At 37.8% G+C, this 26,474-nt stretch overlaps 2 protein-coding genes across 7 annotated transcripts in view; one reads left to right on the top strand and one right to left on the bottom strand.

The window, feature by feature from the left end:
• The window catches only part of RANBP6 (RAN binding protein 6), a 318,886-nt gene that overhangs the window by 127,042 nt on the left and 165,370 nt on the right, over positions 1-26,474 (top strand). The gene's annotated exons all lie outside the window — the stretch shown is intronic.
• IL33 (interleukin 33) overlaps positions 1,191-26,474 on the bottom strand; it is a 54,156-nt gene continuing 28,872 nt past the window's right edge. For 2 of the 4 annotated variants that reach the window (XM_030877197.2, XM_060299988.1), the window contains 7 exons: positions 14,646-14,753; positions 8,362-8,487; positions 7,675-7,815; positions 6,427-6,534; positions 5,463-5,513; positions 4,471-4,568; positions 1,191-3,101 (listed from right to left, as the gene is read on the bottom strand). In XM_030877197.2, coding sequence (XP_030733057.1) covers positions 2,895-3,101; positions 4,471-4,568; positions 5,463-5,513; positions 6,427-6,534; positions 7,675-7,815; positions 8,362-8,487; positions 14,646-14,742 — 828 coding nt within the window. In that variant the 5' untranslated portion in view covers positions 14,743-14,753 and the 3' untranslated portion in view covers positions 1,191-2,894. The remainder of the gene's footprint in view (positions 3,102-4,470; positions 4,569-5,462; positions 5,514-6,426; positions 6,535-7,674; positions 7,816-8,361; positions 8,488-14,645; positions 14,754-26,474) is intronic. The other 2 variants (XM_060299989.1, XM_060299990.1) reach the window with 2 other exon arrangements.

The following is a 26,474-nucleotide window of genomic DNA, read 5'->3' as shown; positions in this document are numbered from 1 at the left end:
AGTTATTTGTAGTGAGGTGGATGGACCTAGAGTCTGTCATACACAGTGAAGTAAGTCACAAAGAGAAAAACAAATACCATATGATAACACATATATATGGAATCTCAAAAAAAAAAAAAAAAGAAAGGTTCTGAAGAACCTAGGGGCAGGACAGGAATAAAGACGCCGATATAGAGAAAGGACTTAAGGACACGGGGAGTGGGAAGGGTAAGCTGGGACGAAGTGAGAGAGTGGCATGGACATATATACACTACCAAATATAAAATAGATATCTAGTGGGAAGCAGCCGCATAGCACAAGGAGATCAACTTGGTGCTTTGTGACTACCTAGAGGGGTGGGATAGGGAGGGTGAGAGTGAGAAACAAGAGGGAGGAGTTATGGAGATATATGTATTTGTATAGCTGATTCACTTTGTGATAAAAGCAGAAATTAACACACCATTGTAAAGCAATTATACTCCTGTAAAGATGTTTAAAAAAAAAATGCAAGTAAATGACAAAAAGCTACCATACATTTGAATGTTTTAATCAAATAATACTGACTATAGTGATGGTGGAAAATATTTTTTTAAAAAAGGAAAATTAAACTTGTAAAATAAGATAACCTGATTGAAAGATATCTAAATAAGCAGTTGGAAGTCCCAGGTTAAAGTTTTAATGCAAGTGTATGTTGGCTGTTTGATCTTGGGTAAAAGTCACTGAATACCTCCTTTGTACTGGCCACCATGATGGGCACTATGAGTACAAAGGTGAAAAAGACACAGTCTCTTCTCTGAAAAATCTTACTTAATTTTTTTTTTTTTTTTTCGGTACGAGGGCCTCTCACTGTTGTGGCCTCTCCCGTTGCGGAGCACAGGCTCTGGACACGCCGGCTCAGCGGCCATGGCTCACGGGCCTAGCCGTTCCGCGGCATGTGGGATCTTCCCGGACTGGGTCATGAATCCGTGTCCCCTGCATCGGCAGGCGGACTCTCAACCACTGCGCCACCAGGGAAGCCCCTTACTTAATTTTGAATCACCAAAAATATTAGACAAATGACCTACTCCACTTACCAACATTGATGGATTGGTGTATGCTTACTTTCACTTAAGAATTTCACAATATGAGTCATTTTATCATAAAATCATTATGGTCTCACATACTTTTGAAAAATACAGTTTATTCAAGAATATGAACAATGTAATGGATATATTTGGTTACTTAATAATAATCGTTTAAGTATATCATACAGATACACATGGTCAACATTTAGTGTTTTTCAGAGGGAGTGATATAGATTCTGCTTTTATTTTTGTCTCTATAGTAAAATTATTGACAAAGTAATGAATCAAAGATATATTGTTCTATAATTGTTTGCACTCATACAGTAATTCTCAGCCTCTTTTATTTTATGTTCCATCAACAGTTATATTCAATATATCTCAACAAATTAAAAAGCCGACACTTTCAGAAAAAGTCATTTTATAAGTATTCTGTCATTATGTTTGTCATTTATTATCAGTATTACACCTGTGAAGAATTACAGTAGAAATTGCTAAGGTTTTAAAATAAGCAAAAATTATTTAGTAGTTGAGAAATGTTATTATATGGTTGAGTATAAACTTTAGTACCTTAGTAGCAATAAAACACAAAGACGTTTAATGAAGAATACTGCCATAAATAGGTTTACATAAAATTCGACACCATCAGGTAGAAAAAGCAGAATAACAATGTTGGCATTCAGAGGTCAGGTTACGTGGAAGTGAGGTCAGGGGGTGCAGAAGGACACAGATGGTCAAAAGAAATGGAGAAAGAACAGAAGTCAAGTGAATATTCCATAGTAAGCAGGGTTATTGGGAAGCTAAACAACAAAAGGCCTTGTGCATGTCGGAAGAAAGGATGAGAAGAAATTTTGTCCAAGGTAATGAATATATCAAAAGTCATAGATTCCTGGAAGCCAGGGTCAGAAGAACATATGAAGGATAACCAGTTATTGAAATTGTAATGTTAATCCTATGTCCCGTCTAAGCTCTAGTACGTTAGAGGACTTATGTCCACACCATGGTACTTGGAACCCATGGTACTTGGAACCCATGGTACTGGGATGCCCAAACATATATTGTGGCTCAGTGCTTTTAAAAATATTCTAGTTTGTTAGATATTCCTAATAATTTCAATTTCATGTCTGAACTAAAATTTATTTCACTTTCTAATGTAAGAATGCCTTGCTTAAAGTTAACTCAGTCTATAAAAATCAGAATTTTAAAAGTGAGTTAGAGGTGAAATTATTCACTTTTAAAATACTAGATTTGTTTTCCTTAATTTTTAAATTATCCTTGCCTTTTCACATATTTATATTACCTGTCTAACTATATAGGCATCTGAAGTTTTGGTATTTATAAACTTGGTGTTTTATTCCAGTTGTGAAATGGTAAATCTGTGTAGCTTCCAGTTGTTTTTTTTTATTAGTGGCTCTAGTGTTTGAGGCTATTATTTGGAACGAGGGAGAATTATGTCCCTATGTAGCTCTTTAAATTGATCCCTGTCTAAAGCAAAATTGCGGATCAGTCCCTTTGCTTCTCCCCAGAGGTCTCAGCTCAAAATATGAAGAAGTTCTTTCAGGACTGAAAGAGGAAAAATGTAAAGGTCAGGCTGTATCTCTTCAGAATGTTGGCAAATCTCTTTACCAATATGCTATTTAATATACCAATACTTGTACTGAATATGCAGTGATACAGAGGGAAATAAAAAACAGAACTGAAGGATTATAAAAAATATTTTTATACATAATAAGGAAAACATTCCTCAGCATACTAAACATTCCATTTCCCTTCATGTTATCTGTCTCTTTATCGCTTATCCTTTCTCCAGTGGTAGCTGTTTGGACTACTCAACCCAAGATCCGCAGCTTTCCATCATATTAAGTTTGAGAGCTTAAATATGGTATTCTCTTCATTTGAATCCTCAGGGTGTTCCCTTCGTTTAATAAGAGCTAGGTGGTTATCCTTTACTCCTAGAAACACTCCAGGATTGCTCTTACATTCAAATGAAACACATTGGGAGGTCTCCTCATGAAGGACAAAGAAGGCCTGTTCTGGCAATTGGTTTTCACATTTTTGTAGCTGAGGAAGACAAGAGAGAAAGTAACCAATATGTGAGTTAGAAGTCCAGAGTCAACTTTACATCCCTGTATTGGAAACTAAAGGAGAATAATTATTCATAACTTGATATTTCTAACAAGCCTGCTTACTAAGAAGGGGATGGGAGGTGGGGAAGAAATGAGCAGAGGGCCAAAGTAGGGGGATTTGATTTGATTCACTGATAGTATATTTTGAGAGACATGATGGCTTAGAATGAATGGATCTGGATGCAGTATTTCTGGATTCATACTTCTCTTTTGCCATGTAGTATCTCTGAGACCTGGACACTTTGCTTTACCTTTCAAGCCTCAGTTTTTTAGGGTAGCCAGTTTTCTAGATCGGTCAACTCCCAACTTACCCACAGATACATGAGTGATAGAAAATGATTATTATTTTAAGTTATTAAGTGTTAGGGATGGTTTGTTACACAGCAAACCTAACCAATACAATAACTTCATAAGAGAGTTATTGTGAGAATTAAATGAGATAGTACTTGTAAAACCTTTAGCACACTTCTTGGTATATAATAAAGCTCAGTAGGGGTCAGCACTTATTATTGAGTAGTTATATATGCCAAACACTATTATATATACTTAGGAATGTTTTGTTAAGGGAGATGCTGATTACCATCCAGAGTTTATATTAATACCTTGCATGGCTATATTAGTTAGCTCTATATATTTATATAATTTATCTTCTATATTATACTTTAATGTTTTCTTCCTTGTGTCCACTTTGGCTTGTTTGTTCCTCAAGATGTTTATAATTCTTCATCATGACCAATATAATACTGCTATTTACTAACTGAAGAAGACAATGCAGTGAATCCTATGATTAAAATGTAGATTATTATGTTATCTATATATCTTGGCATGTGGAAATGTTTATGACTCTCCCTTTAGCAGTCTCAGAGTATAAAATTAGTTTTTCAATTGCCTAAGAAAACCATATTTTACAAGGAAATACTTCCTGGAAGAACACAGTAGTTCCTATCGCCAAATAGAAAGGATTCAAGTCATTCTATATAGCAGTGCTTCTCAAACTTTAATGTACCTATGAATCTCCTGGAGATTTGTTAAAATGCTGATTTCGATTCAGTTGTGAGGGAGCCTGAAAGTCTACATTTCTAAAAAGCTCCCAGGCAATGCTGTACTGCTGGCAGAGATCAAACTTTCAGTAGCAAGGCTACACATGCCATTTCACTCCCTTCCATGTTCCAGAAGCAAGTTATTAATCATAACTGATTTTGTTTTATGTACAATAGCACAAACAAAACTTCTTCTTCAAAGTACCCCAAATCTGCACAGATGAGTAGAGTCAGTCATGACAGTTAGGTGCATATTTCTATTACCTCCACAGAATGCTCCTTACTGTTGGCATGCAGCAAGAAGTCTTTGTCTTTTGTGGGGCTCAGGTTTACCATTAACTTCCGATGATCACCACCACCTTCTTGCAATTAAAAAATGCAAATTATAAAGTTAAGAATTGTAACTCATTTTAATTTAAATGAATTTAACACCCAGGAAAAGAGTCCAAGATGTCATATAAAATAACTATTTCATTCAACAACACATCTCTTAGAAATACTTGTACCCAGATGAAACTAAAGAGTCATTGGACAGTAAGGGGTAATTCTAAGTCCCCTTAGGAGAGAGGTTAGTTTTCTTATATACTATTAGAATACTAGTAGAATTGTGAGTCTCATGGGTGTTGCTCTAGTTGTCAGCTTCCCTGTCTGCATAGAAGGCCACTGATGGTTGTCCCCCAATATCCAACTCCTCTTTTTGTGTAATAATAGAATGTTTCCCAGCCTGCCTTCTTGTAGCTAAGTGTAGCAATATGTCTAAGTTCTGAGCAATATAAGGTGAATAGAAGTGTCAGGTGCAACTTCCAGGTTGCGTCCTTAAAGGGAAATAGAACTCAAATAATACATCTGTCTTCCTCTGTCCTGCTGAATGGATATTTTCATGGTGGCAAGGAATCTTGAACCATGTGGATGTTGGCAGAGCCACAAAGAGAAAAGGAGCTGGGTCTGGGCAACCTGTTGAGCAGAACTGCCATTCCAGCCCTGGCTAAAACAGAAATAAAGTTTTGTATAACTTAAGACACTATTATTCTGAATCTCTGTTAAATGTAGCCAAACCTTTATCCTAATTATTAAACTGCAAAATGGATGAGATGGAGTATATCAGTTTAGAATCTTAGATCCAAGATTTTTACCATGAATTTGGGCTGGAGAGAACCTTCTGAGACTGCTTTCCTTTCCCATGGAGAATTTTTGGATTTGTCTTTACCCTAAATTTAGGAATTCAAGCACTAGAGCTACCCAGCTTTCGAAATTACCTGTTTCACTTGAGGGGAATTGGGAATCATAGTAACGGAGTAACACCTTGTCTGAAAGAGAATGCATAAAATCCCTTTGGTGAGATACAATTTTATCAAATGGTTCAGTTTCAACATATATATAACATCAGAAAACATCCTCTTCTTTTATTGTATATCAATAAAAGCAAAACTTCTGTGGTTTTGAGAAAGGTCTTAAAAATGTATAAATATATTCTGACGAATTCTCCAACAATGTTGGTATTAAAATATTTAAAATGTTGTTCATAGCACTAGTATATTCTTTTACTAGGGTTTATACTTTAGTGATACTGATAAAGCTGGAAAGACCTAGTAGATAATTTAGTGATAGCAAGTATATGTGGTACCTCTTTCCACATTTCACAACAGATACCACTTCTCAGTATCATCCTTCTCCCCTGATGAATCCTGAATAAGCTTTTTTTTTTTTTAACTTATTTTATTTATTTATTTTTGGCTGCTTTGGGCTTTTGTTGCTGCACGGGCTTTCTCTAGTTGTGGCAAGCAGGGGCTACCCTTCGTTGCAGTGCACGGGCTTCTCATCGCGGTGGCCTCTCTTGCTGCAGAGCAGGGGCTCTAGGCGCATGGACTTCAGTAGTTGTGGCTCGCGGGCTCTAGTGCGCAGACTCAGTAGTTGTGGCACACAGGCTTAGTTGCTCCGTGGCATGTGGGATTCTCCCGGACCAGGGCTCAAACCCATGTCCCCTGCATTGGCAGGCAGATTCTTAACCACTGCGCCACCAGGGAAGCCCCCTGAATAAGCTTCTGAATCCTCCTCAATATAGTGATATTCAAGCATCCCCTGCCAATGCATTGGAGTTAGCACATAGCATGAAATCTATTTGCCATGTCTGAGTTAATCTATTGTTTATGGTTTGGTAAATTTATTTTTTTACTTTACTAGTCATCATTATATCATTAAAGACAAAAGGAAATATTCTACCTTTCTCTTGGTCTTTTCCTAAGTCTTCAACATAGATCTCATAATTTCCATCCTCGAAAACAAAAGTAATGTATTGATCGTTGTATGTACTCAGGGAAGCAGAATGTTCTGTAACAAGTAAAAATCTTGTCATTAAGAATTCAAAAACCTTGTTTCCATGAAAAATCTTTTAGAAATTAAAAAAAAGCTTTCTCAATAGGTTGTGTTTGTTTCTGCAATTTGAGCTGCACTTTGTCCATCACTGTTGGACAGATGAAAGCCTCTGGCACAAGCTTAATGTAGCTAAAAGGCTGAGGTGTGCCACCTGAATGGGATTAAAGATGCTAGCATCCTGCATGAAGGCCATGGTAGGCCATGTTAGTGTGCTTATGGGAGGGTTTAGTGGGGAGAAAGAAGCTGGAAAAGTTATAGAGTTTGCCTGAGGAAACCTCTGCTTCCTGACTCCACATGATCTAGGGAACTATGGGCAAGAAGGGGCTGTATTTTGATAGACATGGATAAGTGAATACCCATCTGTAAAGCATGGTGTTACTCAGAGACTTTCAACAGTCCTGGAGAATGCAGGTGTGAGCCTCATTCTGTCTTCTGGCTAAATAACAGTGACACTTAAAGCAGTACTCTCAATTTTTTTTTAATATACGAGCACACATAGAAAATGATAATATTTCTACAGCATGTTGGGGTAAACTGGAGCAGATTTAGAAACTACATATATAGGTCCTGGAGGAAAAAATCGTATTTTCTTTATAGTATAGAATTATGCTAAAGAAAATAATATATAAAAAATTAAGAATATTAAATATTGAATATTTGCACAAGTATGTGATATAATTTAAAACCATTTTAACAACTATTTAAAATACTTGAGTTGAAATTATATTTAAAAAATATAATAGCTCTTCCTTTTCTTTCATTGTCAAAATGTTGAAGTTCGGGGAGATAATATGGTTTTTCCCCTAAAGGATAATGTATTTTTCTCAGGAATAATGTATATGAAATTCCAATCCATAGCAAGCATTTCAAAATAATAATGGAATGCTAACTATAGAACGCACATGCATTGTTAGAGCAACTACCCTGTACTTAGTTTGGATACCACTACATGGGCACATCAGCAACAAATGGACAGAAGTTTCTGATATATTTACATGAAATTTTAGACTTGGGGCTGCTTCCTGGAGTGGCATTTCCAAGGTCCGTGTCTTACCTCCCTCCTCACCCTCACACCACCCCTGTGACCAGTCTTACCTTTGATACTTGGAAGACCAGTTGCTGTAGTATATTTCTGGACCCTAGTTTTATCGAAGGCGAAGCTCTTCACAGACGGTCCAAGGTGTTCCAGCTCCTGACAGGCAGCGAATACCAGATGTTTCTCTTTGTACGTTTTAGCTGCAGGATAGGTGTAGGAATAAGACTGGACTGTCAGTCCTCACTCTGTGCAGACCCCTCTCCCATCCCTCCTTTGAGGATTTCCAGTCTAGGCTGCTTGCTGACAATGATGAATGACCCCAGGATTTCAGTCACCCCATGGTCTGAAGGAATCAATACCTCCTATACACTTATATCCCAATAGGGCACACCCGCTGGAGTCCAGGCAAAAGAAAACTAGTCACCCATGGTCTCAACACCCAAAAGGCAACCACTATTCATTTTAGTTTACTTCCTTTAAATGAAAAAAATAAAAATATTGTAAATATATTTATAATTTTGTATCCTCTATTTTTACTTAATATTATAGCATAACCATTTCTCCCATGCTATTAAAAACTCTATATGCCCTTCTGAAAATGGCTAAAAAATAGTTCATCATCCTTACTCTTTTCCAGAAGGAATTTGGATGAGGGAAAAATTTATGTATCTTGATGTGGTAAGTGAAGGCAAATAGATGCCCATCATTATGTTGAAAAATTATCAGGAAATGCAGTTTCTCCTTACCTGTTCTTGGTGAATGCATTTTGGTGGTTTCTTTCCTAAAGTAACAGGTCTTCTTTTCTATTTTAAGGCCAGAGCGTAGCTGCATAAAGACCATGGGGCAAACTTCTTCAGCCTTCTGTTGGGATTCTGAGCAATTGAAAAAATTGTGATACCATTTCATTCCATCCATCTTTATCCTTTTACAAACCCTGAGTGTACCAGACCAAGAAAGCAACTACAGGTCCACAGTATCTTATCAGAAACCTTGGGGCCAGTTGTGTTTCAAAATTCAGAGTTTATTACATTTTAAGATTGTCATGTAGACCATATATTGTATATACCTAGAACACCCAGCAGGGACTAGGGAAGCACCTCATAATAAAAAATTTTATAGTGAAACAGGAAAATTTACATAAAGTGAAATAAATAAAGACCTCATGTGGTTCAGGTCAGGATTTAGCTGTCAAATGAGTTCAGGTCATATTTTGCTGTCAAACGAGATACGAAAAACTTTAGGTCTTTAGAAAAGATTTTGGTTTCAAAATTGGTTTAAGGGAGTGTGGATCTACATCCAACATATAGCAATTTTTGCCTAACTGAGCGGGAGCTCTTTGATCATATGAAATCTACAATCATTTCTACTTATCTAGAGTATACTTTTAATAATTTTGGAGAGATGACTATAGTCTATAAAGGTTATTGATACTAAAAATAGCCGACCATGTTAGGGAGCTTTCTGCCTATGTTTTCTTCTAGGAGTTTTGTGGTTTCAGGTCTTACGTTTAAGTCTTTAATCCATTGGGCGTTAATTTTTGTGAGTGGTGTAGATAGGAGTTAGGTTTCATTCTTTTACATGTTATTATCCAGTTTTCCTAGCACCATTTATTGAAGAGACCATCTTTTCTCCATTGAGTATTTTTGACTCCCTTGTCAAATATTAGTGTGTCTACAGTGGGCCAAGCACTGTGCTGATAATTCTACATACTGTTGCCTTTAACCCTTCACAAATAATATTGCAAGGTAGATATTATTCTCTTTGTTTTACAGATGATGATTTGAAGTTCTTAGCATTCACAACACTTGCCCAAGGTTACAGGTCTGGTGAGAAGATGTGACTCAAGTGTGTCTAATATCAAAGCTATGCTTCCATCTACCTCCATCTAAAAAAAATGCTACACTACAACTTTAGGGAATAGCAAAATGCAAACTGAAATTAAATCAGTTGAAGTAAAAAAAATATAATCAGTTATTCAGTAATTCTGATTTCATTTATCCAAATAAAAATTAAAATCTCAAATAAAACATTAAATTTGTCACTTGGAAATCATAAAAAGCCTTTCAAAGTCAAATAGAAAAGAAACACTTGAGTCATAGGATCTCAATTTCCAACATTATAGTAAATGAATTATCAAGCAATTTATGCAATGTAGCCAAATTTCAATTATTGACAGTAATTCAGAAAATGAAAATAATTCCTTGTGATTTGAGACCCATTCTATGATTTTTTTTTTATTCTCAAGAAGATTTGCCGTCCTAATATGCTTTTCAAAGTTAAGTGGAATAAACTTTTGTTAGTTACTGTTTTGAATTATCTATATCTTACTTCCAATTCAGATGGGCATCTACCTTTAAGTATCTTCAACTGTCTGAACAGGGAAAGGCCATTAAATCATACTCATTCACCCTGGAAATCCCTAATATTCCTTTATAATACAGATATGTCAGCTACAGTATCTCACATTTATATAGTGCAAAGATAATTTACAAAGCTGTGCCAGAGCCAACACTGAACTTGGTCTCCTGACAACTAATTTAATACAATATGTCATTAATTGCATGTTTTGTGCTGGTCTTAGCCTGTCAATAACCAATGTTGTTTTCGGACTGGCTGTTAAGGTTCTTATTATGATTGCAAGATGACCTTCAGCAATAACCATCAGGAAACTGAAGAAATAAAGGTTAATTAATTATAGGATCTGTAAATTACACTGCATATCTGGGACCCCACAGAGAAGTCACAGGTAGAGAGGGTACACGGGCGTGGGGTTCTGCTTTTATTGGGGTTGAGGGTGGGAGCCTAGGATAGCGAGAGCTCACTATTTATTGGTGAATTTAAAACATAAAAGCAGGAATTTAAAGTGTGGGAAGAGAAAAAAAGAAAGTAGTCCAAATGGCCAGTTATGAAAATCAACCAAGATCTCCTTTTCTTTATCTAGTCTTGTGGCTGGCCATGTATTTATTTGAGATAGCCATCTTTGAAGTAGATGCCTCTTTGTAGTGGATACCTCTTTGAAGTGCATGCCTCAGCAATCAAAGCTTAAGTCGGGCACTTGCATTACAAAATAGAAAAACAAAATCCACCTGTCAGGGTTTACACTATACTGTATCACATCGTCTCTTCAGAGTTAAAAGGCATAAGATGATGCTCTAAGCATGCTCATTCCTGTATGCTTCTCATTATGTGTAGCATCCCATGAGGCATCCCATGCCAGGTATGTCTAATATTGAGAGTGGACTCTTTGGGGAGGAGGATATGGGTCTTGGGTAGTTAGAAGTGAGGGTCATAGCACTGGGGAAATATTATGGATGTAGAAAAAGAGAATTGAGGGCTAAATATGTGAATGTAAGGGCTAGCATCTAGTGAGACAAACACTAGGTATAATTCCTTGGGGGATGACTGTGTTTGAAGTATTTAAAATACTTTACATTGGGAGAGTTTGGAAGAAGGTATACTTTGGTATTCGGGGCAGCTGAAACTGTGGTGTGAGGGTTGTGTTCTTGGGAGGAAAGCATGAAGCGGTCATGGCCTTAGGAACTCTGTAGAAGAGAGTGTTCCACTAGGGTCAAAAAGCGAGCTCAAACTTATGAAAAGGCTGTTGCCATTTCCTGTGTCTCCATCCTGCTTGATATCTGAGGGCAGTGTATTTATATGGCTTTTAAGGAAATTCTCATAAACAGTTTCATCATAGCAACTGCATGATGAAATCCCTCAGGCATTTCTGGTGAGTAAATGGGAATGGGCCTGGAAATCTTTTTGTAGAGCCAGACCACAGCTGGCAGGAACTACAGAAGGGAATCACTTCACCTTTCATTTTTTCCCCAAACACTAATTTTACCAAGGTCTCTTTGCCCTGTTTACTACCTTTGACCCGTTTGTTGCATTTGACTTGGGGACCACTTCCTTCTTTGAACCCTTCTTCCCTTATTGTTGTATCAGCTGTCTCCTTGGATTCTCCTTGTTTCCCTCTGATCAGTCCATCTCTGTCTCTTTGTTAGTTCTTCCTTCTCTGCCTGATCCTAAAACGCTGGTGTTCCTGAAGGTTTTGTCCTTTGCCTTTTTTTCTCACTCTAGGCTTTCTTTCTGGGCAATCTTGCTTGCTCCAATGACTTCAATCATCTTTTTCTATGTTGATGACTCCCCAAACTGTAACTCTACCTTTGGTCTGTCTCCTGAGCTTTATATCTGTTGCTCTTTCTCTACAGAAATTTTGATGCCACAGGGCATTTTGACTAAAGTTACCTTAAAGCATGTCTATTTCTATCTATGTAGAGCCTTCTGAATTCTGGACATCTCTACCTGAATGACATACACATACCCCAAATGCAAATATACTCATAATAAAAAAACAACTTCTTTATCTTTTACCCCCAATATATTCCTCCATAATTCCCTATCTTTAAAAACAGTACCTCTATCTGCCGTTATCTGCCCAATTTTTAAATCAGAAAGCTGAGAATTATCCATTTTCCCCTCTCTCTATCCTTCAATTTATTCGGTTTACCTTACTGATTTCACTTTCTGAACGTATCTGAATTTTAGTCTTTCCATTCTGCCATCTTAGGTCAGGCCCTCATCACCAGACCCCTAAGATGAATTCAGTAGACCTCTGATCAGTTTCTATTTCTACTCTTGCCTGCTTGCTCTATCTTCACTACCACCAACATGGTCTTTCCAAAATAAAAATGTCTTGTTTTTCCTCAATTAAACATTTTCAGTTGGTTCCCTACTGTCCACAGGATAAAGTGAAAGCTCCTTCACTGTAACAGAAGATCTTCTGTGGAGAGCTGCAAACTAAAGGGGGTGATCCCTACTCAGTTCTACCTTCAGCTATTGTCATGTAGGGATATGGGCCCATTTGTTGCTAGATCTTCAGATTTTTTGAGAGAAACCACACATTCAGACTTTTATGCAAAATCTCCCAATTTTTAAATGTTGTCTCAATTAAAAAACAACAGTAATACTATTCAGGCCAACTAAAATACTCCTGCTGGATGGATATGTCCCAGGGCTCCCATATTGTGACCTCTGGATAGATACATAAGGACACTGTATTTTCAGGGCAGGGAAAGGGTTGATGGATATGGGGGAGAGGAGTTAACAGAGGAGAATGGCCTGACCCTGAGGAGTAGCTTCCTAGAAACGGGGAAGGAGATGAGTTTGGGGAGAGGCTTTCCTCTAGCTCATGAAGTCCCGTACCCTGTTGGCACTAGAGGTGAAATGCCCTGGTGAAATGCTGACCAGAACTCATGTGGGACCTGACTGTATGGATACCTGTAGTGGTTGGGTATTGTGTTTTATGGCTTTGTGATTGTGTAAGATCCTGCTAGCCCAGGGGAGGAGAAGGAATTAAAATGAACTTTGTTGTTTTGGGGGCTCAGAGCAGTTTATATAGAAAAATAAGATGTGACATTTTTGAAAAGCAGTTCATACCTGTCACATACCACACAGGGATCTGTTGAAATTTTAGCCAGGAGTGTTTAAATAATGACAATTATAGTATTAAACTGAGCCAATATTGTTGGAAGGGAAAATCTACTAAGGAACCATAAAAATAATGCGATGAGATTTGGGATTATCTTTATCATTGTTTCTTTGAATGGTGTAAATAAGCAGTTAGGGCCACTGAACCCCGACAGGTGGGGTTACATTTTCATTTTCCATCAATGCCAGAAACTCTGATGTATATTCCAGCCTGCTCCCTCCCTCATTCCAGTATCTACATAGAGCCCACATCTCCTAGGGTACAAAGAAAATTCATTTTTTATTAAGAGGGAATTTGGAGACACAGAGTCACTTCTAATGAGTCACTGTTCCTGCAAGGAGCATTTTGACTCAGACATAAATAAAAGAACTAACTTAGCTGTGATTTCCTGGTGATTCAGAAACCGCAGTCCAATTACTGGTTTTCCTACTTACAAAAGAAGAGCATGGGTGGGCCAGAGCCTCAGGGAGACAGAAATGATATTCTTTAACACTGCTTTCTCTTCTCGCCTAAAATGTTCAGGGAAATGCAGAAGAGCACAAAGGACAAAGATATGCCAGTCCCCACTACCATTTCTCATGCTGTATTTTCTTTCTGGTCCACCAGAGCTCTGTTAATTCTTTTGTGTTACTGCTCTCAAATGAAAAACATGAGAATAAATTTGCATAATTCTTTTCTAGGATAAGTAATTTTAAGAATCAAAGATGTTAATAGTCCTTTGATTTTAAAGGTAAGGCTACTACCTGACTTAGTTACCTTTCAACTTATTCCAAACCCTTTGAGTTTGCAATTGGACAGACTTGAGCATCATTTGGTCAATTCTGCTTTATTTGGGTCCTGGATTATGCAAATATATTTGCTTGTTATTCTCTCCTTTATCAGAAGTCTCAAGTCAAGACCACAAGCTCGATATACCAAAGGTCTTAATAAATGTTTGTTGAATAAAAGTGGGTCCGTTTAAATTTTTGTTAGGAAATCTGAGAAAAAGGTTTTGGGATTTGGTGGCAGGAAGTATGGGTAGAGAAGGGGTTAATATGAAGGGCCATAATTACGTTTATCACTATTAGCAGGTTTAAGTCATCTGAGCCACTCCTGTTCTGTGATATATCAAATAAGCAAAAGTTGGCCAGATATAGTCTGTTTAAAACCAGCACTGGGCTTCCCTGGTGGCGCAATGGTTGAGAGTCCGCCTGCCGATGCAGGGGACACGGGTTCGTGCCCCGGTCCGGGAAGATCCCACATGCCGCGGAGCGGCTGGGCCCGTGAGCCATGGCCGCTGAGCCTGCGCGTCCGGAGCCTGTGCTCCGCAACGGGAGAGGCCGTAACAGTGAGAGGCCCACGTACCGCAAAAAACAAAACAAAACAAAACAAAACAAAACAGCACTGACTGTGTTACACATTTATGAGCCATCGCTTTCAATTTCAGCTCTTGTATTCTTAGTAGTTTTTGGTAAGGTAGAATGTATAAACATTGGAATAATAAAGATTTGGTAACAGGTAAAAAATAGTGTGTAAAACAATCAGAAAGGCTTAAGTCCTTACTTCTCAACTTGGGAGATTTTACCAAGGCTTTGCCTGCTGAGCTGTTCATCTTTGCTGGGGAAATTTTGGTGGTTGAATACTTCATTTCAGGCTTCATTTTTCAGGCTTCTGTTGGATTAACATATAACATAGTTCAATTGTCTCAACTTGAAAACAAACAGAAACAACTGTGGCTAACTCAGTATAAAATTGATAACATAGCCACATAGAGAAAATAATAATTTCAGTAAAGTTTGAACATCATATTCTGAATATATATCTATACTAGAAGTATAGTGAGAGGACAAAAAGAACTGTAAAGAAATCTTAAACTTTACTTTCTGGGTTTGTTGTTAGTGGAAATATTGGTATTGAAATTCTGAGATTGTTTTTGCTATACTATGGAATAAAACAAATGTATTGGTGTTATAGGATTTTCACTGCAGGGAAAAGGAGATATAAATATAAAATAAAAGAAGAAGGGAAAATCCCTGTAGTGTTAAATTTGAATTACCAATATCAGTGTGCCCATATCTTAGTTTCTACATACTTTCTCCACTAAAAGGAGCCAGGATTCTAGATCTGGGCTGGGAAAGTAGAAGTGAACATTGAGTACCTTGTTGTGCCATAAAGCAGTGAGTCATTAAAAAATTAGTGAGATTGTGTCAAAAGGACACAGGAGCCCCTTTGAAGGGTCTCCTGCTGGGCAAATTTGTCATAGTTTGTGCATCAAAAAAAGTGATGGTTGCTACCTGGGCTCTTTGGTGGGGCTAATGGCAGACTCTGGGAGGGCTCACGCCAAGGAGTACTTCCCAGAACTTCTGCTGCCAGTGTCCTTGTCCCCATGGTGAGCCACAGCCTCCCCTCACCTCAGCAGGAGACCCTCCAACACTAGCAGCCATGTGGATGACAGGCTCTTGGTGCTCCAGCCGGGTGTCAGGGCTGTGCCTCTGAGGTGGCAGAGCCAAGTTCAGGACACTGGTCCACAAGAGACCTCCCAGCTCCACATAATATCAAATGGCAAAAATCTCCCAGAGATCTCCAACTCTGACCCAGCTTCACTCAATGGCCAGCAAACTACAGTGCTGGACACCCTATGCCAAACAACTAGTAAGACAGGAACACAACCCCACCCATTAGCAGAGAGGGTGCCTAAAATCATAATAAGGCCACATACACCCCAAAACACACCACCAGACGTGGACCTGCCCACCAGAAAGACAAGATCCAGCCTCATCCACCAGAATACAGGCACTTGTTGCCTCCACCAGGAAGCCTACACAACCCAATGAACCAAACTTAGCCACTGGGGACAGACACCAAAAACAACGGGAACTACAAACCTGCAGCCTGCAAAAAGGAGACCCCAAACACAGTAAGTTAAGCAAAATAAGAAGACAGAGAGACATACAGCAGATGAAGGAGCAAGGCAAAAAACCACCAGACCAAACAAATGAAGAGGAAATAGGAGGTCTACCCGAAAAACAATTCAGAATAATGATAGTAAAGATGATCCAAAATCTTGGAAATAGAATGGTGAAAATACAAGAAACGTTTAACAAGGACCTAGAAGAACAAGAGCAAACAGTGATGAACAACACGATAAATGAAATTAAAAATTCTCTAGAAGGGATCAATAGTGGAATAACTGAGGCAGAAGAACGGAGAAGTGACCTGGAAGATAAAATAGTGGAAATAACTACTGCAGAGCAGAATAAAGAAAAAAGAATGAGAAGAATTGAGGACAGTCTCAGAGACCTCTGGGACAATATTAAACAAACCAACATTCGAATTACGGGGGTCCCAGAAGAAGAAGAGAAAAAGAAAGGGACTGAGAAAATATTTGAAGAGATTATAGTTGAAAAGTTCCCTAATATGGGAAAGGAAATAGTCAATCAAGTCCAGGAAGCACAGAGAGTCCCATACAGGATAAATCCAAGGAAAAACACAACAAGACACATATTAATCAAACTATCAAAAATTAAATACAAAGAAAAAATATTAAAAGTAGCAAGGGAAGAAGAATAAATAACACACAAGGCAATCCCCATATGGTTAACAGTTGATCTTTCAGCAGAAACTCTGCAAGCCAGAAGGAAGTGGCAGGACATATTTAAAATGATGAAGGAGAAAAACCTACAACCAAGATTACTCTACTCAGCAAGGATCTCAATCACATTTGACTGAGAAATTAAAACCTTTACAGACAAGCAAAAGCGAAGAGAATTCAGCACCACCAAAGCAGCTTTACAACAAATGCTAAAGGAATTGTCTAGGCAGGAAACACAAGAGAAGGAAAAGACCTACAATAACAAACCCCCCAAAATTAAGAAAATGGTAATCGGAACATATATATTGATAATTACCTTAAATGTAAATGGATTAAATGCTCCAACCAAAAGACATAGACTGGCTGAATGGATGCAAAAACAAGACCCATATATGTGCTGTCAACAAGAGACCCACTTCAGACCTAGGGACACATACAAACTCAAAGTGTGGGGATGGAAAAAGATATTCCATGCAAATGGAAATCAGAAGAAAGCTGGAGTAGCAATTCTCATAGCAGACATAATAGACTTTAAAATAACAACTATTACAAGAGACAAAGAAAGAGACTACATAATGATCAAGGGATCAATCCAAGAGGAAGATATAAAAATTGTAGATATTTCTGCGCCCAACATAGCATTTCCCTTATGTATTGAGGTGCTCCTAACAGCCATAAAAGGGGAAATTGACAGTAACACAATAAGAGTAGGGGACTTTAACACCCCACTTTCACCAATGGACAGATCATCCAAAATGAAAATAAATAAGGAAACACAAGCTTAAAATGATACATTAAACAAGATGGACTTAATTGATATTTACAGGACATTCCATCCAAAAACAACAGAATACACATTCTTCTCAAGTGGTCATGGAATATTCTCCAGGATAGATCATATCTTGGGTCACAAGTCAAGCCTTGGTAAATTTAAGAAAATTGAAATCATATCAAGTATCTTTTCTGACCACAATGTTATGAGACTAGATATCAATTACAGGAAAAATCTGTAAAAAATACAAACACATGGAGGCTAAACAATACACTACTTAATAACCAAGAGATCACTGAAGAAATCAAGGAGGTAATCAAAAAATACCTAGAAAAAAATGACAATGGAGACACAACAACTGAAAACCTATGGGATGCAGCAAAAGCAGTTCTAAGAGGGAACTTTATAGCAATACAGTCCTACCTTAAGAAACAAGAAACATCTCAAACAAACAACCTAACCTTACACCTAAAGCAATTAGAGAAAGAAGAACAAAAAAACCCCAAAGCTAGCAGAAGGAAAGAAATCATAAGGATCAGATCAGTAATAAATGACAAAGAAATGAAGGAAAAGATAGCAAAGATCAATAAAACTAAAAGCTGGTACTTTGAGAAGATAAACAAAATTGATAAACCATTAGCCAGACTCATCAAGAAAAACAGGGAGAAGACTCAAATAAATAGAGTTAGAAATGAAAGAGCAGAAGTAAAAACTGACACTGCAGAAATACAAAAGATCATGAGAGATTACTACAAGCAACTATATGCCAATAAAATGGACAACCTGGAAGAAATGGACAAATTCTTAGAAATGCACAACCTGCCGAGACTGAACCAAGAAGAAATAGAAAATATGAACAGACCAATCACAAACACTGAAGTTGAAACTGTGAATAAATATCTTCCAACAAACAAAAGCCCAGGACCAGATGGCTTCATAGCGAATGCTATCAAACATTCAGAGAAGAGCTATCACCTGTCCTTCTCAAAGTCTTCCAAAATATAATAGAGGAAGGAAAGCTCCAAAACTCATTCTACGAGGCCACCATCACCCTGATACCAAAACCAGACAAAGATGACACAAAGAAAGAAAACTACAGACCAATATCACTGATGAACATAGATGCAAAAATCCTCAACAAAATACTAGCAAACAGAATCCAACAGCACATTAAAAGGATCATACAGCATGGTCAAGTGGGGTTTACCCCAGGAATGCAAGGATTCTTCAATATACGCAAATCAATCAATGTGATACACCATATTAACAAATTGAAGGAGAAAAACCATATGATCATCTCAATAGACGCAGAGAAAGCTTTCAACAAAATTCAACATCCATTTATGATAAAAACCCTACAGGAAGTAGGCATAGAGGAAACTTTCCTCAACATAGTAAAGGCCATATATGACAAACCCACAGCCAAAATCGTCCTCAATGGTGAAAAACTGAAAACATTTCCACTAGGATCAGGAACAAGACAAGGTTGCCCACTCTAACCGCTATTATTCCACATAGTTTTGGAAGTTTTAGCCACAGCAATTACAAAAGAAAAAGAAATAAATGATTCCAAATCAGAAAAGAAAAAAGTAAAACTGTCACTCGTTGCAGATGACATGATACTATACATAGAGAATCCTAAAGATGCTACCAGAAAACTACTAGAGCTAATCAATGAATTTGGTAAAGTAACAGGATACAAAATTAATGCACAGAAATCTCTGGCATTCCTCTACACTAATGATAAAAAACCTGAGATTGAAATTAAGAAAACACTCCCATTTACCATTGCAACAAAAAGAATAAAATATCTAGGAACAATCATACCTAAGGAGACAAAAGACCTGTATGCAGAAAAGTATAAGACACTGATGAAAGAAATCAAAGATTATACAGACAGATGGAGAGATATATCATGTTCTGGAGTGGAAGAATTAACATTGTAAAAACGACTATACTACCCAAAGCAATCTACAGATTCACTGCAATCCCTATCAAACTACCACTGGCATTTTTCACAGAACTAGAACAAAAAATTTTACAGTTTGTATGGAACCGCAAAAGACTCCAAGTAGCCAAAGAAATCTTGAGAAAGAAAAACAGAGCTGGAGGAATCAGGCTCCCTGACTTCAGACTATACTACAAAGCTACAATAATCCATACAGTATGGATCTGTAGATCCATATGTAGATCTATGGAACAGTATAGAAAGCCCAGAGATAAACCCATGCACATATGGTCACCTTATCTTTGATAAAGGGGGCAAGAATATACAATGGAGAAAAGACAGCCTCTTCAATAAGTGGTGCTGGGAAAACTGGACAGCTACACATAAAAGAGTGGAATTAGAACCCTCCCTAACACCATCCATAAATATAAACTCAAAATGGATTAAAGACCAAAATGTAAGGCCAGACGCTATCAAACTCTTAGAGGAAAACATAGGCAGAACACTCTATGACATAAATCACAGCAAGATTCTTTCTGACCCACCTCCTAGAGTAATGGAAATAAAAACAAAAATAAACAAATGGGACCTAATGAAACTTCAAAGCTTTTGCACAGCAAAGGAAACCATAAACAAGACCAAAAGACAACCCTCAGAATGGGAGAAAATATTTGCAAATGAAGCAACCGACAAAGGATTAATCTCCAAAATTTACAAGCAGCTCATGCAGCTCAATAACAAAAAAACAAACAACCCAATCCAAAAATGGGCAGAAGACCTAAATAGACATTTCTCCAAAGAAGATATACAGACTGCCAACAAACACATGAAAGAATGCTCAACATCATTAATCATTAGAGAAATGCAAATCAAAACTACAATGAGATATCATCTCACACCAGTCAGAATGGCCATCATCAAAAAATCTAGAAACAATAAATGCTGGAGAGGGTGTGGAGAAAAGGGAACCCTCTTGCACTGCTGGTGGGAATGTGAATTGGTTCAGCCACTATGGAGAACAGTATGGAGGTTCCTTAAAAAACTACAAATAGAACTACCATATGACCCAGCAATCCCACTACTGGGCATATACCCTGAGAAAACCGAAATTCAAAAAGAGTCATGTACCAAAATGTTCATTGCAGCTCTATTTACAATAGCCCGGAGATGGAAACAACCTAAGTGTCCATCATCGGATGAATGGATAAAGAAGATGTGGCACATATATACAATGGAATATTACTCAGCCATAAAAAGAAACGAAATTGAGCTATTTGTAATGAGGTGGATAGACCTAGAGTCTGTCATACAGAGTGAAGTAAGTCAGAAAGAAAAAGACAAATACCGTATGCTAACACATATATATGGAATTTAAGAAAAAAAAATGTCATGAAGAACCTAGGGGTAAGGCAGGAATAAAGACGCAGACCTCCTAGAGAACAGACTTGAGGTTATGGGGAGGGGGAAGGGTGAGCTGTGACAGGGCGAGAGAGAGTCATGGACATATACACACTAACAAACGTAGTAAGGTAGGTAGCTAGTGGGAAGCAGCCGCATGGCACAGGGATATTGGCTCGGTGCTTTGTGACCGCCTGGAGGGGTGGGATAGGGAGGGTGGGAGGGAGGGAGACGCAAGAGGGAAGAGATATGGGAACATATGTATATGTATAACTGATTCACTTTGTTATAAAGCAGAAACTAACACACCATTGTAAAGCAATTATACCCCAATAAAGATGTTAAAACAAACAAACAAACAAAAAAAAACAACAAATGGGATCTAATGAAACTGAAAAACTTTTGCACAGCAAAGGAAACCATAAACAAGATGAAAAGACAACTCTCAGAATGGGAGAAAATATTTACAAATGAAGCAACTGACAGAGGATTATTCTCCAAAATTTACAAGCAGCTCATGCAGATCAATATCGAAAAAAACAAACAACCCGATCCAAAAATGGGCAGAAGACCTAAATAGACATTTCTCCAAAGAAGATATACAGATTGCCAACAAACACATGAAAGAATGCTCAACATTCTCTAATCATTAGAGAAATGCAAATCAAATCTACAATGCCATATTCTCTCATAAAGGTCAGAATGGCCATCAACGAAAATTCTACAAACAATAAATGCTGGAGAGGGTGTGGAGATAAGGGAAACCTCTTGCACTGTTGGTGGGAATGTAAATTGATACAGCCACTATGGAGAATATATGGAGGTTCCTTAAAAAACTACAAATAGAACTACCATATGACCCAGCAATGCCACTACTGGGCATATACCCTGAGAAAACCATAATTCAAAAAGAGTCATGTACCACAATGTTCATTGCAGCTCTATTTACAATAACCAGGATGTGGAAGCAACCTAAGTGTCCATCATCGGATGAATGGATAAAGAAGATGTGGCACATATATACAATGGAATATTACTCAGCCATAAAAAGAAACGAAATTGAGTTATTTGTAGTGAGGTAGATGGACCTAGAGTCTGTCATACAGAGTGAAGTAAGTCAGAAAGAGAAAGACAAATACTGTATGCTAACACATATATATGGAATCTAAAAAAAAAAAAATGTCATGAAGAACCTAGGGGTAAGACGGGAATAAAGACACAGACCTACTAGAGAATGGACTTAAGGAAATGGGGAGGGGAAAGTGTAAGCTGTGACAAAGTGAGAGAGTGGCATGTAAATACATACACTACCCAATGTAAAATACATAGCTAGTGAGAAGCAGCCGCATAGCACAGGGAGATCAGCTTGGTGCTTTGTGACCACCTAGAAGGGTGGAATAGGGAGGGTTGGAGGGAGGGAGACGCAAGAGGGAAGAGATATGGGAATATATGTATATGTATAACTGATTCACTTTGTTATAAAGCAGAAACTAACACACCATTGTAAAGCAATTACATTCCAATAAAGATGTAAAAAAAAAAAAGAAACAAGAAAAATCTCAATAAACAAACTAACCTTACATCTAAAGCAATTAAAGAAAGAAGAAGAACAACAAAAATCACCCCAAAGTTATTACAAGAAAGAAATTATAAAGATCAGATCAGAAATAAATGAAAAAGAAATGAAGGAAAGAATAGCAAAGATCAATAAAACTAAAAACTGGGTCTTTGAGAAGATAAACAAAATTGAGATATCATTAGGCACACTCATCAGGAAAAAAAGGAAGAAGACTCAAATCAACAGAATTAGAAATGAAAAAAGAGAAGTAACAAGTGACACCGCAGAAATACAGAGGATCATGAGACATTACTAAAAGCAACTATATCCCAATAAAATGGGCAACCTGGAAGAAATGGACAAATTCTTAGAAAAGTACAGGCTTCCAAGACTGAACCAGAGAGAAATAGAAAATGTGAACAGACCCATCACAAGCACTGAAATTGAAACTGTGATTAAAAATCTTCCAAGAAACGAAAGCCCAGAGTCGGATAGCTTCATAGGAGAATCCTATCAAACATTTAGAGAAGAGCTAACACCTATCCTCTCAAACTCTCCAAAATATAGCAGAGGGAGGAACACTTCCAAACTCAGTCTACGAGACTGCCATCACCCTGATACCAAAACCAGACAAAGATGCCACAAAGAAAGAAATCTACAGGCCAGTATCACTGATGAACATAGATGCAAAAATCCTCAACAAAGTACTGCAAACAGAATCCAACAGCACATTAAAAGGATCATACACCATGATCAACTGGGGTTTATCCCAGGAATGCAAGGAATCTTCAATATATGCAAATCAATCAATGTGATACATCATGTTAACAAACTGAAGGATAAAAACCATATGATAGTGCTTCCCTGGTGGCGCAGTGGTTGAGAGTCCGCTTGCCGATGCAGGGGACACAGGTTCGTGCCCCAGTCCGGGAAGATACCACATGCCATGGATCAGCTAGGCCTGTGAGCCATGGCCACTGAGCCTGCACGTCCGGAGCCTGTGCTCCACAAGGGGAGAGGCCACAACAGTGAGAGGCCCGCGTACTGCAAAAAAATAAAAAATAAAAAAAAAAGAAAAAGAAAACCATATGATAATCTCAATAGTTGCAGTAAAAAGCTTTTGACAAAATTCAACTCCCATTTATGATTAAAAATGCTCCAGAGTTTTTAATCAAAATAAAAAAGCCAATAAAAGGCATATATGACAGACCCACAGCCAACATTATTCTCAATGGTGAAAAACTGAAACCATTTCCTCAAAATCAGGAACAAGACAAGGGTGCTCACTCTCAGAACTATTTTTCAACATAGTTTTGGAAGGTTTAGCCACAGCAGTCAGAGAAGAAAAAGAAATAAAAGGAATCCAAATTGGAAAACAAGAAGTAAACTGTCACTGTGTGCAGATAACATGATACTATACATAGAAAATCCTAAAAATGCCACCAGAAAACTACTAGAGGTAATCAGTGAATTTGGTAAAGTAGCAGGATTCAAAATTAATGCAGAGAAATTTCTTGCATTCCTATACACTAACCATGAAAAATCAGAACATTGCATTTACCAGTGCAACAAAAAGAATAAAATATCTAGGAATAAACCTACCTAAGGGAACTCCCCCGGGACAACGCACAGGCGCGCCTCAGGCTGCAACGTCTCGCCGGCCTCTTCAGGACACTGATCTACAAGAGACCTCCCAGCTGCACATAATATCAAACAGCAAAAATTTCTGAGAGATCTCCATCTCAACGCCAGCACCCAGCTTCACTCAACGACCAGCAAGCTACAGTGCTGGACATCCTATGCCAAACAACTAGCAAGACAGGAACACAACCCCACCCATTAGCAGAGAGGCGGCCCAAAATCATAATAAGTCTACAGACACCCCAAAACACACCACCAGACGTGGACCTGCCCACCAGAAAGACAAGATCTAGCCTCATCCACCAGAACACAGGCACTAGTACCCTCCACCAGGAAGCCTACACAACCCACTGAACCAACCTTAGCCACTGGGGACAGACACAAAAAACAACAGGAACTACGAACCTTCAGCCTGCAAAAAAGGAGACCCCAAACACAGTAAGATAAGCAAAATGAAAAGACAGAAAAACACACCGCAGATGAAGGAGCAAGATAAAAACCCATCAGACCTAACAAATGAAGAGGAAATAGGCAGTCTACCTGAAAAAGAATTCAGAATAATGATAGTAAGGTTGATCCGAAATCTTGGAGATAGAATGGACAATAGAACGGACAAAATGCAAGAATCAGTTAACAAGGACCTAGAAGAACTAAAGATGAAACAAGCAACGATGAACAACACAATAAATGAAATTAAAAGTACTCTAGATGGGATCAATAGCAGAATAACTGAGGCAGAAGAACGGATAAGTGACCTGGAAGATAAAATAGTGGAAATAACTACTGCAGAGCAGAATAAAGAAAAAAGAATGAAAAGAACTGAGGACAGTCTCAGAGACCTCTGGGACAACATTAAACGCACCAACATTCGAATTATAGGGGTTCCAGAAGAAGAAGAGAAAAAGAAAGGGACTGAGAAAATATTTGAAGAGATTATAGTTGAAAACTTCCCTAATATGGGAAAGGAAATAGTTAATCAAGTCCAGGAAGCACAGAGAGTCCCATACAGGATAAATCCAAGGAGAAATACGCCAAGACACATATTAATCAAACTGTCAAAAATTAAATACAAAGAAAACATATTAAAAGCAGCAAGGGAAAAACAACAAATAACACACAAGGGAATCCCCATAAGGTTAACAGCTGATCTTTCAGCAGAAACTCTGCAAGCCAGAAGGGAGTGGCAGGACATATTGAAAGTGTTGAAGGAGAAAAACCTGCAACCAAGATTACTCTACCCAGCAAGGATCTCATTCAGATTTGATGGAGAAATTAAAACCTTTACAGACAAGCAAAAGCTGAGAGAGTTCAGCACCACCAAACCAGCTCTACAACAACTGCTAAAGGAACTTCTCTAGGCAAGAAACACAAAAGAAGGAAAAGACCTACAATAACAAACCCAAAACAATTAAGAAAATGGGAATGGGAACATACATATCGATAATTACCTTAAATGTAAATGGACTAAATGCTCCCACCAAAAGACACAGATTGGCTGAATGGATACAAAAACAAGACCCATATATTTGCTGTCTACAAGAGACCCACTTCAGACCTAGAGACACATACAGACTGAAAGTAAGGGGATGGAAAAAGGTATTTCATGCAAATGGAAACCAAAAGAAAGCTGGAGTAGCAATTCTCATATCAGACAAAATAGATTTTAAAACAAAGACTATTAGAAGAGACAAAGAAGGACACTACATAATGATCAAGGGATCGATCCAAGAGGAAGATATAACAATTGTAAATATTTATGCACCCAACATAGGTGCACCTCAATACATAAGGCAAATACTAACAGCCATAAAAGGGGAAATCGACAGTAACACATTCATAGTAGGGGACTTTAACACCCCACTTTCACCAATGGACAGATCATCCAAAATGAAAATAAATAAGGAAACACAAGCTTTGAATGATACATTAAATGAGATGGAGTTAATTGATATTTATAGGACATTCCATCCAAAAACAACAGAATACACATTTTTCTCAAGTGCTCATGGAACATTCTCCAGGATAGATCATATCTTGGGTCACAAATCAAGCCTTGGTAAATTTAAGAAAATTGAAATTGTATCAAGTATCTTTTCCGACCACAACGCTATGAGACTCGATATCAATCACAGGAGAAGATCTGTAAAAAATACAACCACATGGAGGCTAAACAATACACTACTTAATAACGAAGTGATCACTGAAGAAATCAAAGGGGAAATCAAAAAATACCTAGAAACAAATGACAATGGAGACACGACGACTCAAAATCTATGGGATGCAGCAAAAGCAGTTCTAAGAGGGAAGTTTATAGCAATACAATCTTACCTTAAGAAACAGGAAACATCTCGAATAAACAACCTAACCTTGCACCCAAAGCAATTAGAGAAAGAAGAACAAAAAAACCCCAAAGTTAGCAGGAAGAAAGAAATCATAAAAATCAGATCAGAAATAAATGAAAAAGAAATGAAGGAAACGATAGC

This window comes from Globicephala melas, chromosome 6, assembly GCF_963455315.2.
Source record: "Globicephala melas chromosome 6, mGloMel1.2, whole genome shotgun sequence".
NCBI lineage: Eukaryota > Metazoa > Chordata > Mammalia > Artiodactyla > Delphinidae > Globicephala > Globicephala melas.
The sequence above is the reverse complement of the archived record's forward strand: the minus strand, read 5'-3'. Positions and strand labels throughout refer to the sequence as shown.